General features: G+C 40.0%; 2 protein-coding genes across 5 annotated transcripts in view; both read left to right on the forward strand.

Moving 5' to 3' along the window:
* clip2 (CAP-GLY domain containing linker protein 2) overlaps window positions 1-2,347 on the forward strand; it is a 50,389-nt gene extending 48,042 nt beyond the window's left edge. For all 3 annotated transcript variants that reach the window (XM_030746326.1, XM_030746329.1, XM_030746328.1), the window contains one exon: window positions 63-2,347. In XM_030746326.1, coding sequence (XP_030602186.1) covers window positions 63-79 — 17 coding nt within the window. In that variant the 3' untranslated portion in view covers window positions 80-2,347. The remainder of the gene's footprint in view (window positions 1-62) is intronic.
* A 3,149-nt stretch (window positions 2,348-5,496) lies between these two features.
* Window positions 5,497-14,736, forward strand: part of gtf2ird1 (GTF2I repeat domain containing 1) — a 41,884-nt gene continuing 32,644 nt past the window's right edge. For both annotated transcript variants that reach the window (XM_030745970.1, XM_030745971.1), the window contains exons 1-3: window positions 5,497-5,769; window positions 13,540-13,669; window positions 14,249-14,390. In XM_030745970.1, coding sequence (XP_030601830.1) covers window positions 13,544-13,669; window positions 14,249-14,390 — 268 coding nt within the window. In that variant the 5' untranslated portion in view covers window positions 5,497-5,769; window positions 13,540-13,543. The remainder of the gene's footprint in view (window positions 5,770-13,539; window positions 13,670-14,248; window positions 14,391-14,736) is intronic.

Consider the following 14,736-nt stretch of genomic DNA (forward strand, 5'->3'; position numbering starts at 1 on the left):
ATGTAATAATAATAATAATAATACTGGATTTTAATAAAGGCATGCATTTCTTTTTTTGTTAGGAACAACACTGATATGAGAGGCAGAGATGAGAGTGGGACGCTGACATGATGGGACACGCTGTGGTGGATGCCTGCAAAACGTCGCAGTTTACAGTTAATACCAAAACAGCGAATCGCTCTCTCAAGTGAATTTAAGTGTTGTTACAGAAAGCACCTATTAGCCAGTCATGAAGACCGCTTAAAGTACTACAAACGGGGAAAAAAAAGAAGAAAAAAAAAAAAGATATGGACGTGAAGAGATTATCAGTTCAACAACTGCTGAGAACTCAGTGTGGCAATTTGATGCTTTACATTAGTTAGAAAGTCTGAATCTACAAGTTGAAGTTTTATCATTCAGTGAAGTCTGACTGGCAGTTCTGAATTTTGATCAAGAAAGCATAAAGACTGATGGACAACGAGAAGAAAAACTGGGTCTCAGTCGCTTTTTATTTATTACTTTTATTTTGCTCCTTGGCTTTGTAATAATCCTGTCTACTGTACGTGAGCTGATGGCCTTTTTTTTTGGTTGTTTAAAAAGTTGGACTCATGTTTCACCTTGCTTGATATCTGATGAGGATTGGTAGCAAACATTACCCTTAATCTAGTATAATATTAACTCAGTTTTAAATACGCAGCATCAGGGTACTCTCCACAGTAATCCATAACACCTTACAATATTATTGAGAGAAAACCAACAATCGCTACTTAACCCTGTTCAGTGTTCACGCTCCTTTTTAAAATCAAACGTGGTGGGGTTAAAAGCCTTCATATTTATGGACAGGTTGAATGCATTTTAGATATTCTCCCAATACATCTGATTAATCTTGTCAAACCCAACAACTCAGTGCTAGCGAGGTAACTCCAACTACACGTGTCCTAAATGAAGTTTTAATTCAGTAACTGTTTGGGGTCGACAGTGTGTTGCAATATAGGAGAAGACGACAAAGTGGAGGAATGGTAAAAAGCAATGTTATGAAACAAGCTGTTTTAGCTCCTCCTCCTTTTGGCCAACTTTTTTTTTTTTTTTTTGATTGGCCGTCCCTGGCAAACAGGTTTGAGCAGCAGGTCGGTGGGCCTGCTGTGCTTAAAGTGAGAGCTGTTTGCCTGAAATGACCGTATTAAGGAAATCCCCTCTCACTGGTGTCATACAGAGCAGACAAATAGACCAACAGTGAAGTCCAGCAACACAACTTTGACTCCTGTACGGCCTCCGGCCGGCTGTTCAGCATTTCTGTTTGCAACAAACTGGAAAATTGCCCTTGAAGTTCTCACGTAGCTCCTCGGAACCTTTTGGTCCCAAAGCGCCTTGATGTCTGTAAACTGGTAGAAGCACGATGAGCACAAAATAGTTTAAGTGTTGACTAGAACTCTTTTAATAATCATTTCTCAGCCAACAATAAAACACAAATCAACCCCTTCCAGCCTTCGAATTCGCCATTCTGCGCCGGCTCATCAATACACATGAAGAAAAATCATCTGTTACAGAATTGATGGTGATGATGTTACTACCAATCCTCCTTTTAAGGTGTTAGTTAAGGTGGCTGCTGGGTACATCAATGAAAAAGTGGTCCTTCTCAGCCATTGCACGTGTGAGCCCCTTGTTCGCCTGAGCGTGATCTTAGTGGACGTGGGAGACCTGCTGAATTCAGCTCTATGGGACGTTACAGGACGTTTGTAGAACAAATACAGTGAAATGTTTCAGACTTTTTCATCATCTAAAACCGTCTGTGCATCAATACATCTTTTTCTCCGATCAGTTTTTTTATTTACTGTGGACTGTTTCAATGCTGATTCCTTCCATAGTTTTGTGTTAACTATATACAGTATGACATACAGTATGAACTGATGGCAATGTCCCTGGATTTCTTTGTTGTCCCTTTCTGAAGTCTGCTGAAGGGCTTTCACAAGAGCTAAAACCCAAACAATGGATGTGGGATGTTGCATTCGTCCTTTCCCAGATCGAAATCATCCGGATTTCATTTGCATCGAACATTTATACTCTTTAAGTCTTCCAAATATTGTTTTATCCATTTGTCAAACTGAACTAGGGGGATCCAGTTTGTAGTTGGTCATAGGGTGCTATTGCCTCACAGGAGACACTACACAGAGGTGGGGTGGGGGGGTAGAAAGCCTTGAGTAGTTTCCCCTGAGAACACATACAGGGCAGGCACTGGTCAGCTCAAATAAAACCTGAATTTTCCACTGGATATTGTACATGGCCTTTACAGCTGCAGGGTTCATACCCTTTGGAGTATTGCTGCAATGGTTTTGGAGATTGAGTCATTAAATATTAACCATGTGGGCAAGGGCTGCTGGTGTTTTATTTCACATCCCTTCGTGCTTATGCGACTTTCAGCGTGTTTGTTTTTGAGGCGAAGCACAGCAGACCGGAATATTTCTGCAGAGCTGGTTTAAAGCAGCGGTGTCGGATTTAGGAGCTTGGTGGTTTAGGAACAACCATAACCTACATGGCTAAATATTTATTAAAATGCAGTGATATCAACCAGAAGAGGTGGCAATAAATCCTTCATGAGGGAAAAGTTGCCTCATGGTGAAGATGAAACATCCAGATGCTGCACATTTATTTACGACCTCTGGCTTTCTAACCTCCAGATATATCAGTTTTATTTGTTGGCCTTGGCAAATGTCAGGGCTTATCCACATGTCCCAGTTTCTGCTTGAGGGCTGATTGGTTATGCAGGTGACATTTGAATAAGTGAGAAATTACTTATTTGTAAAAGCACAGCGCAGATAAGATGCAGATGTAATTTTTCCTTTCGGTGAAAGAGTATAACAGAGGAAAGAGGAAAAGTAACTGAAACTAATGAGAGTACAGTAGATGACATACAAAATTTATGATTCAAATTTATTTGAAATTGAGTACTTTTATAAGTATCCTTTACTCTAGGACAGGGATCTCAAACTCATTTTAGTTCATGGGACACATAACCAAAACTTGATCTCGGGTGGCTAAGATAGTTAAACAATTACATAGTGATGTTTTTTTTCCCCCACATTAAATAACCAACCAAGTAAAACTTTATTCATATAGCACATTTCATTCAAAGCAAAAGCTACCACAGAGTGCAGCACAACACTTATATAAATTTATCACAAGAAGTAAGGAAATTTGTGTTTATTTTTTGTTGCAACAGTGCTTCTCCGCAATAAATCTTACACTGTTGTAAAGCCTGTTTATTTCCCCTTAAATGGAACCACATTTGTAGGAAAATGCATTTGCGGGTTGAGCAGCAGAGTTGAGCATGTGGGTTGTGCCCATGAAAAACATGACAAAGCTTCTCTGCCAATGCCAAACAGCTTATGCTGCTACCGACTCTTGTCCTGAGCTTCTGCTATCCCAGCTGCTGATGATCAGGTTTGTCATCATTGGAGCCGATCTGAATGCAGAGAAATAACGAGATGAGATTCTGCAACCAGTGGCAATCCCGTATCTCCAAAGTCTGGGATTGAACTCTATTCTCCAAGATGACAATCCTCTGCCCCGCAGAGCGGGGTTTATCAGAGACTACCTCCAGAATTTGGGAGTAGAGATGATGGAATGGCCTGCCTGCAGTCCTGACCTCAACCCCAATGAACACTTGTGGGATCAATGTGGGCGTGCTGTTCGTGCTCAAGTGACCAACACAACCACGTTGACTGACCTGTGACAAATGCTGGTTGAAGAATGGGATGCTGTCCCACAGCAGTGTGTGACCAAACTGGTCACCAACATAAGGAGGAGGTGGTCCCATGCTGTTGTTGCTGTGTATGGTTCTTCCACATGCTCCTGAGGCCTGTTTGTTAAATGAATGAATTGTTAAATTGCCGAAATGTCTTGTTTCCTCAGACTTCAATCATCAAATCGAATAAACACCACCAAACAAGAATCAATAGAATAAGCTGTTTGGTGTTGACAGAAGACTGGCAAGTTTTTCATGGGCACAACCCACATACTCAACTCTGCTGCTCAACCCACAAATGCATTTTCCTTACAAATGTGGCTCCATTTAAGGGGAAAGGCTTTCCAACAGTAAAATTATTTTTTTTTTTTTTGTAACTTTATTTTTAATGGATTACACAAAGGAATACAAGAGAAAAAGAAAAGTAAGTTAACAAGTGACCAACAGTAAAATTTATTGTCAAGAAGCATAGTTAGAACAAAGAAATAATCGTCCAAACAAAAATTTCTTTACTTTTTGTGCCAAGTTTATATAATGGAAATCCAGATAAAGAAGGATATAAACAATCTATAAAATAAAAGATAGTCATAAGTAGAAAAAAAAAGCAGCAGAAATAACATGAAGATCAACAGTAGTTCAGTGAAAATTAAGAAACCTAAAAATTAAAAAAGTAGAAATTTGGTACGATGATAAGGTCAGCCACTATAGACTAACAGACATGGCTAAATGGGTATGTTTTTAAGCTCTGCTAATGTTATAGTGCGTCCAACAACATTTGGCACAGCATTAAAAGTAAAATTGGCTTCATTAGTATTTGTGGTGACCCAAGAAATAACCTGATCCGGCTGACCCGAGGGGTTGAGCTGGGTCATTGCTTACAAGAAAAATCAGCAAGATATTGATGTTTCAGACCATGCAGGGCCTTAAAAACAAGCATTCAGTTAAAAAAAAAAAATCAATTTTAACAGTAAATCGAGGTCAATAGAATGACCTCAAGACTACTTAAAAGGTCATACTAAAACTCTGGAGTTGATAAAGCTGATTTTTAAAGACTCCAAGTACAAGTTAACAGTCACATCCATTTACATAGTAGATGAGAAAGCCTGGGACACATTTTAAAAAGTTTTTTTTTTTTAAAAGTCTTATTACATGTTCATTGCAGATCACATTGGAGCTACAAAAGCAGGAAAACCTCACATGTAGCAGCTTGGGGACTAAACATTTTTACTCTGATTTAAACGAGTTTGTCACGATCTAGAAATATTGTTTTACTGTCCATATATTTTCACCCCTGCACAGAAATGGGGAAAAGAAAAACAGCCCTGCTCTAGGATCTGAACTTTACCCTATATCAAACAGACATGAGCTATTTTAGGCAATCACTACAGCTATGGCATAACTTCCAGGGCCACAAGATCCACGTAGCTGCTGTAGATCCACTTTGGACAGATCCTAATCCTAAAAATAATTCGGATACTGCACAGCTATCACATCAAAGCACCTACACACCAGTCAGGGATTTCTTAAAGCGGAAAAGTAATGTGTGAAGTTGCTGTCAAGTGGCAGACAGTGATTTAAATAGCCACAGTCCAAATGAGATATATGCACATAAAAGAAAAAAAATAAATAAATAAAATAAACACGTCTTTCCATGTACATTTTGCTCCCTGGGGTTTTTCCAGAGGTTCCTCGGTTAATCCTGTATGTAAATTGCAGCCAATAGATGCTGTTGTTGAGTTGGGCTGGGATTAGCAGGAGGCGAATGAGTTTCAATTTTACTGGATTACAGAACAAAGAAAGGGGAAAGGGACACCCTTCTCTGTTAAGGGGAAAAAACAGACATAAACTAAGAAAAAATATACACAAATAGCAGACAACTGGACGTGGGATCGAAGTCGTCGTGGTGATGATCCGGATTACGATGTTTTAGCAGATGGCACAGCTACATTGTGGATGGGAATTGTGAGCGTTTCTGATGGATTAAAACGGGGGAATAAACCTATTCCGGGATTGACAGCAGCAACAAGGCTATTTAATCGCTAATTAAGGTGAGATTTCGATGTCCGTTTTGATATTATTGTGGAGTTTTGTTGTGCGTTCTCGCGAAGCTTGTGGCTTTTTGTGATTGTGCATTTAGAAATTACAGATTATAACCTAATTTCTGGACTGGGGGAGGAGATGAAAGAAAAGTGCTAGCGCTAGCTAGCATAAGGGGGCTAACGCTGCACAGCTAGCTCAATGCTCTCAAGCTACCATTAGCTAATTAGCCAGCGATGATTAGTTAGACATATGGTAAGTAGCAGAGAAAGGTTACTGATAGTTAGCAGGTTTCAGGGACCCCTCCCTTTAACCTTGCGAGTGGAGCGCTAGCCTGTGTTTATGACTGGGATACAGCGTCCGTCTGTCTGCTTGGCAATTTATCCCCCATATTTTTGCTATCACTTACCAGAAGGTTACCCAGCTAATACAACAAAGCCAGCTAGCCGCATTAGCAAGTGTAAGAAAGGAGGCTGCTACACATTTTAACTTTAAGCCAAAGCGTTTGAATAACTAGCAGCGCTATCGACTTTCATTCCAGCCTCGATACACGGCACAGCGCCGCAGTTAACTTTAACGAGAAATTACTGGCTGTCCAATAATTGCACCCTGTTTTAAAAGTGTCATAAAACAGCGTTAGATAATCTAAATAACTAAGCCGGTCGCAAATATAATGCAAACATCGAGCGCTTAATTTGGACATTAGATTGCCATTTTCTCCTCGTTTTAATCTCAGCTGTCTTCTTGTAGTTTGAACAAGCGACCTGTTAAAGTTTGCTAAAAAACAAAAAAAAGACAGCTGACTGGAGTGAAACTATCAGCTTTAAGTGTTTGGAGAAATTCGCTGAAGTAGACACATCTCATGCATGTTTCTGTGATTTCACTGGTTTATTCTCCTCAGTCCGGTTTTTCCTTTTCCACTCAGCTGTGATGTGAACTTTTAGAAGTATTTCTCAACATGCTTTTTTTGTTTGTTTGTTTGTTTTTTAACTGCAGTGAAAAAAATCTGTTCACTAGTTTAATTTCCTTATATCACAGATATGCCAGTAAACTAGTGAGTTTTGACAGTTCCCGCACCAGTGAGAGAACCATGACATGCTTCCTGTTATTCTGGATAGTTTTTAACCCAGTGAAGTTTTGAGTATAAATCAAGCCTTGGCAGGAATCCTTTAAAGTTAAACTCCTTTTTAAATTTCTGCTTGACTTTGCAGCAATTAAAATCTCACCAGTGGTGACTTAAGGCCTCTGACACGGGGTGTAAACAAAGGGATTATGTGCTGTGTTGGAATGAAAAGTTAGATAAGATCTCTCAAACCACACCCTGACTTACTGCAAGGTGCTGTATGTTTATGGAAAAGAAAAAAAGAAATGCAGCTCTACTTAACTTTTCCTTCCCTCAAGAAATTGTGCACAATTTTCCAAGTGGAATTAACTTAATCTTAAGAGGTGTTTTATCTTTCCTAATCAGACCTCTTTCTGAGCACTGCACTTGATTGACATCTTACACTCGTGAGTTTTGTTGCACTTCTTTGGGCTGGAGAAACTAAGCATCTACAGACCTGCAGTGGCGCACACCACCAGTTGGAACTGGTTCAGTCTGTTCTCAGCTCCGTTTCATCACACACATGAAATATGCTGCTTACCAGCTTGAAACAGTGACTTTTGAGCACACCAATACATATCAGCAGCATCGTAAACAGTACAAGTAAACACTCAGCTCAGGGCTTTTTCTGGTTGAATCCAAGCATTTCAAAGCTATGAAAACGATGAAATAAAGAAAGACTTCGTTTACATTCAGTTCCACCCATGAGTAGTGCGTAACAAACTTGCTTTGAATGCTTTTCCCCTCTTTTTAAAAATCTGTAATTTTGTGAAATATTGTGTATCTGTGGACAGGAAAGGCTTGTTAAAAGGCACCTCCATTAACTGATACTGGCTGTAACACTGCGGAAATTTAACATCATGCAACACAGCCATTTATGTTGGTTCAGGAAGCTTTGCCATTAGCTTTAACCTTCACCCTGAGCACAGGCCTAATCAGCCACAATAATTGGAGACACCTGTGTGGGTGAGCAGGTGCGCTGGAAACCCATTTCTCTGTGCTGGTGGCCTTGAGTGATATTATCATTGTGTACTATTTAGAATTAAAAGTTAGATATAATTGGTGTTTATCTGCAGCCCCTTTTTATTTATAGTTTTCTTTATGTAATTTTGTCATTTTTGAAGCCTGTAGAGTATAAACACAACTTTGAGCCACAAAGACATAAAACGATGTCTAAATTTACAACGAGGAGTAGCATTGATTGTGGTAAAGCAGGTGCTGTCCCTGCAGCCATATAAGCTTCTACAAGAACACCTTACACTAAAATATATCCATATTGTATTTAATTCACTTTAGTCGACATGAAACGTGTAGGCACGTGTAAACATTATGAGTCACACTAAAGTTAATCTTGCCTGCCTCTGATGCAAGTTTGCAGTTTACTGTGTATTTATGGTATTAAAAGTGTACGGGCCTTCAAAAACAGTGGCTAAAGATGTTAAAGGGGACCTATTCAGCTCATTTCCAGCTCCATATTTCTATTCCTGGAGTTACACTGGAGTAGCTTTGCATAACTTACAGTTAAAAAATATTCCTTATTTATCATCACTCATTTGGTGCAGCCCAGCTCATCCTTCATTTTAGCTCCTCTCCCCTTTGATGCTGTGGCTCCGGAGATAGAGCAGGTCATCTTCTAATAGTAAGGTTGACGGTTTAATCCCCAACTCCTCCAGTCTCCAGTATTTTGAGTTTCTTTGGGCAATATACTGAACTCGCAATCCACTGGATGAATCCAATGGAGTGTGCATGATTCGTAAAAAGTGCTGTATAAGTGTGTGTGTGTGTGTGTGTGTGTGTGTGTAGTCTAAAAGTGCTTTGAGTCGTCAGTATGAGAAAAAAAGCTCCACATAGGTACCTCCCTGAAAGCCAACCCTCCTGATTGGCTGTGCCTCACAAAAAGAAGGTTTGAACAGCAATGGGAGGGGCTTCTGTGCTTACAGCCAGAGCTGTGTGTGTGTGTGAGATGACCATATTAGGTATATCCACACTCTTAATGACATCATACAGAGCCATAAGTAGAAAAAGTGTCAGAAACAGTGTGTTCAGAGCAGTCTGCAGTCTGAGCTTTTGGCTCTCAGGGATATGCTGACTTGATTGTCTGAACTTGGGGTATATTTAATATGAGCATCCACCATTGTACAACAACAACATTATATATATATATATATATATATATATATATATATATATATATATATATATATATATATATATATAGATATAGATCCTGCTGTTGGGCTTGAGGTGTAATAGCTATCTTGAGTTTCTTCTTGTGTTATGTGATTATAGAAACGTGTTTTGTATCAGTAAACAGCTTAACATTACAGACTATATTGGGTTGCATTTTTAATATGCATTTGAAACCCTTGTGTGATGACTATATCATAACCAGACAGAGGGGAAAAACATAAAGTGGGGTAGGCTGTTTCTGTGTCATTGGCTCTTCTAATCATATTTTTATGTCTTTCATGTCATATCAAGTTACTGAGCATATTATAGGCGAGTGCAATTAATTGAATTTTAATTTCAGTTCCAATTTTGGTTTCCACCGATCATTATAACAAAGTTTTGCAGTAATTCACGCATTTTGCAGTGCAGCATGCTCTTTTCCTTTATTTTTGCTCTTTCATAGATTCCAGATTTGCTCATTGCCAGGCTGGTGCTGTTTTAGTTCAGGTCACATTTATTCATTCAGTTTATTCAGTTGAACTGCAATCAGAGTTCCCGGAAATTCACTTAATAAAAAGAGGTTTTTTTTTTTGTTTTTGTTTTTTAAAGTTGGGTAAATCCACCATTTTTCTAAAGTCTGTGAGCAATCGCATTAAATAACCATGATGTCAATATTGGCCGAAATAATTATTAGGATTTTTGGTATAATTCAGCAACCCTAGAATATGAAGCACCCAGGAGCAGGAACTAAATTACAGTCCTTTCTGCAGGGTTTTCGTGGTTATCCAGGGTGATTATTCACCCAAGTACAACTGGTCTGCATATAGTTGAGACAAAGAGTCAGTGTTACCTTACTCAGCAGAAGTCTGAGCATTTCCCTGTTACTTTTGGCCAGTTGATAAATAAAAATGCAGTTTGTGCAACTGTTTTGTTTCATAATCCAAGGACAAACCCTTTTTTTGGCGGCTGACAAAATTTTTATATTCAGAAAAAAAACATATTATGTTAAATAAACTGAAAGACATGTAGCTTATAGTAACAAGGACCATAAGCTTCTTGTTGCGAGCTTAGGGAATAAATGGGCTTTTGTCAAAGTGACTGGATGAAGTCGTAGAGAATAGTCCCTGCACGCCTGTGAAGTTCACCTCATTCTCCATCAACAGCTGGATTTACAATAAATAATCTTGGCTTTCTTTTTTTTTTTGACTTCATAATAGACTCATTGATTCTGAGCAATGCTTTATTTATAAAAGCCGTTCCACGTTAAACTCTTCAATAGTCACTGAGAACCATAACAGCACTGTGACATTATGCTTGAGCTTCCTTTTGCAAAGCAATTGACATGGCATTATCCCGAGCCTCTGCTTATCCCCACCGTTCTTCCTCCCTTCTACTTCCTTTGCCTTTTAAATATGCAAGGGAAAGAGGCCATCTATTTCGAGGCCGTAATAATTTAGGAGGGAGGGGGGTAATGTTTGCTGTGGCCTCAGGGGAGGCAGATTTAGATGGCCAATAGACTTGGCACGTTCAAACTGGTGCAGCTGAACCCCACCACACCCACCCTCCTCTTCCTCCCTCTGCCTCTTGTCTGTCTCTCTCTGCCTCTCTGTCCTCTCTCTCTATTGAGTCAGTGGTTTGGGCTTGCCAGAGGCTAGTATAATGGTTCCCAGTGTCTGGAGAGATTAAAGGCCAGAGCTGCATTGTTCAAATGCCCCGAGATTAGTTTCCAAGGAGACGAGTTTCAGTTGCCATGAGAACATAGTGCCTGGCTTTAGCCGAGCAGCTTTCCTTTAACACTTCCTGTCTGTTTGCCTCTTCGTTTTTATTTACATGGCCCATTTTTGTTAGGTCTTATTTAGGTGATTTAGTTATTCATAGGATGCTGAAGTGCATTATGCAGTTATACCTGCAATCATTTATGTTTTGATAACATCAGGACTCATTTTAGTAATCTGAAGCCAGTACCTCTTTTTTTTTTTTTTCCTGCACCATCTGTTAAGGAGAAAGTAGAACCTCACAATGACTGAGTGCAGTCATTTATGACCCCAGCTTGTATGCACTGTTGTAGTGTTTTTAATCAGGAATTAAATGGGAATCTGCCCATTGGGGTCATGTCAATATTGGAGCAGAATCCCAAAGGTACGTCTTGTGGAGTACATTAAACTAAGGACTGAGGAATTACAGTAATGGATTGTGATAAGATTTTATTGATATCAATCCCACTGTCATTTCAGTTTGTAGCTCAGATTCTTTATTGATTCCCTTATTGATGTTTGTTAAAAAAAAAAAAAAGTAGGTCTAAACAGGTTTTTCAGTGTCAACACAACTTTTTTTTTGTTTGTTTGTTTTTTATCTTCGTGTCTAAACACAATGGGGGAAGAAAAGGTTTGCAGGTGACTCAGGTGTGCACTAGGGTTTAATCCCGGGATCCGGGATTCCCGGGAAATGCGATCAGAACCATTTCCCGTTTCCCGGGAAACGTTAGACGGGAAACCGGGAAAAAAGTCGCGCGCGTCGATTTGACTTTCAGAAAGAAAAGAAAGCTTCAGAATGTTAAATTTAAGGAAATATTGAGAGAAGGGTTCGTTTAATGCGAAAAGCATTACTCTTCATTTCAGGCACGTTCAGCCTCCGTTTAAGGCTTCAGCCTTCATCTCAAGCGTTTTAATAGAGGTATTACACAGTTGTGCTTTTTTCCTCTTTAATTTGTTGAAATCGTAGGCAATGTGTTTACCCTAAGGTATTTTGTATTATATAATTTTATATTATTATATATTGTTATATTGCATTATATAGCCTATAAAATATGCCTGCCCTGAACAATAAAGAAATATCTGTTTAACTTCGAGTGTTTCTTTTCCTCGTTTGCAACCGCTTACTAACAATCATGAATTAGGATGCGGGCCTAATGTGTGAAGAAATTATCATGAAATAGATTGCTTTAACATATTTCGCTTTTAAAATGGAGTTGAGTAAAATGTATATTTTTTAGGCTATAAGGATTGGCCAGTTTTTCAAAAGACGATTCACAGCGAACCTACTTTAACCCTCAGACACGGTGTTATAAATTTGCTGTTGCCAGAATGGCAATGACCAAGTCGTGGAGCATTACTCAAGGCCCTGTGTTATGCCATATTATAGTGTAGTACGGTAGTTAACTTTTCAATGACTATTACAGCGTTCCACTGGTGGAGATATAGCGCAACAGATGTCGCCACGACAGCGTGGCTGAGCCTTTATCAATGCTGTGGAGATGAACCGTATTGTTTTGCACCAGCAGTTGTAAAATATCTTGGTATAATTCCATGTACAATGGAGGAATATTCGAATTATATTTGTTAAGGGAGTGTTGAGGAACGATACAACACCGCATAGCTCGAGCACTCGAATGTCCAGATGTAGGTTTTATTGCGTTAATCAAGCCGACGTTGCCCCCTACTGGGCATAACAGGACATAGCTGGAAAGCTACCTCTACAATATCAGAATAGGTTAAGGCCGACACAGGCTACAGAAGGCCTAATTAAAATAAAAAAATAAATAAACTTTTTCCCGGGATTCCCGGGAAATGGCTCGTCATTTCCCGGGATTTGATTCATGTCATTTTCGGGAAAAATATTAAACCCTAGTGTGCACTGCTATTGAATTTGACATCATTATCTTGTAGGGCACAACAAACCTGCCAGTAATGAAAAGGATTTAATAAGTTTGGAGGCATATGATTCATATGGATTGGACAATTTGAAAAATCTGGAATCTGAATTTTTTTTCTCCCTGGTAGTCACGTTCTCCAGAGGATGAATCTTCCTGACTTTGCTTCCTCTCTTATAAAATTCATCTCTTTTAGTGAAGTCGAATTGTGCAAGTTGCATCTGGCAGATGGGAACAGCGGAGCAGCATGATGACTCTGGCATGGATCTGCCATTGCTTCTGTGCTCTGCAGACCCCCTGGGGCCCCTAAGAGAGGTGATATTGGAAAAAGAGAATAGAGGGGCGGGTGGATGGGGCATGGAGTTTGAGAACAAACAGGCGTGCATGGCAGGAATCCATTTATAGCCATATAACCGGAAGAGAAGTGTCTAAGGTGTGGTCCTGCTTCTGAACATAAGTTAAAATGGTTCCCAGAAAGATTTTGGTCTGCTTGGTGTTTTGTGATTATTTCAGCATACTGACACATAATACGTGGTGAATATATCTGCTCAACAATCACTTTAAAATTATCAGCATGATGTCCTGCTTAGTGTGGCCTGTGGACTCTTACTTGTTTAAAATAGGTGAAGAAAACTCTACCCCCTTTCTGAATTAATTAACCTACCAGATTCCAGTATCGGCTCAACATTCCGGATGCGAGCTTGTATTTGCTTAAAGTCAAACCACATGATGTCAGCAGAACCTGCTTTGAATGCAGGTCAGTGCTGCATGTGTACAGGAACGCATCCTCAGACACATGCAGGGTTTGTCTGTGTCGCTCTGTGGCTGCTTGTCTAAACTGTGTTCATCCGGTCCCTGCAGAGGCATGGCTCAGATCAGGAAGCTGGCATGCGATGGCATCAGGATGAACTCCCGCGGCGAGCCACAGGTCCCGCTGGTGTCAGCCAGACAGGAGATCCTCACCAGCCTGGTGTCTGCCCTCGACTCAGTGGTATGTTCGAGATTAAGCGTCACGCAGCATCATTTCCTGTTGAAGATTTTGATCTGTGCAGCCAAAATGACTAAGTTTTCCTAGAAATTTAGTGAAATCCACCATAAAATGTACATCCATCCATTTTCTTCTGCTTATGGGAAACAACAAAGTCACTGTGTGAAATAACTTAACTGGTCTAACTTAACCATGTGCATAGGCCTGATGTACACTGATGGAAGCCCTGCATTTATTCTTTGACTCATATTGGCTAATAAACGGGCCAGCATGCATCACGTTTTGGTCCGAATTTTTCATACACTCCAAAATTGACACCTTCAAGCTACCCGCATGGACAAGCCAAATGCCTTCTGGAGAAAGGTTTCATGGTCAGATGAGACAAAGATTGAGCTGTTTGAAGGAGTAAAGAACACTGTACCAACTGCCATGCAGTAATGATTGAATGTAAACTTTCTCACCACATCAGTAAGTTGTCATCAGGGCCTCTAATTTCCTCCATTTTTTTTTTTTCTGTTTAAGCCATCGGAGCCATGCGGTGCTTTCGTCCTTTGTAAACCTAAAAGCTTTCTTGTCTTGCAGTGCATGGCGATGTCTAAACTAAACGCTGAGGTGGCATGCGTCACCGTGCACGAGGACAGCGTGATTGCCGTCGGCACGGAAAAGGGGAGAGTGTTCCTCAACTCCAGGAGGGAAATTCAAACAGACTTCTACAAGTTTTGCCGTAAGCTCCGCTCTGAACATTGTTTTCCATAATTCATTCAGTCTTAGCAGAGCATTGATCACTCTCATTACAGCTGCAGCTGTGAGGCCGTTACTTAAAATCCACTTGTGTCCCAGTAGAAATCTGCAGTTTTGTGCTTGCACAGATGCAGATTATCTGACAGCTTTAATAACCACTGCGGCTCACTTTAACATCAAATGATGTCGCCATGAAATAAATCACCAGAGCAGATGCAGCGCCACACCCCCCCCCCCCCCCCCCCCCCCTCTTTTTTTCGAAAATAACAATGCATCAGCAAAGTGTCTCATCATGTCTTATTTAGCAGAGCCACTTTGATGCATTATGT

Source organism: Archocentrus centrarchus, chromosome 14 (assembly GCF_007364275.1).
Source record: "Archocentrus centrarchus isolate MPI-CPG fArcCen1 chromosome 14, fArcCen1, whole genome shotgun sequence".
Classification (NCBI taxonomy): domain Eukaryota; kingdom Metazoa; phylum Chordata; class Actinopteri; order Cichliformes; family Cichlidae; genus Archocentrus; species Archocentrus centrarchus.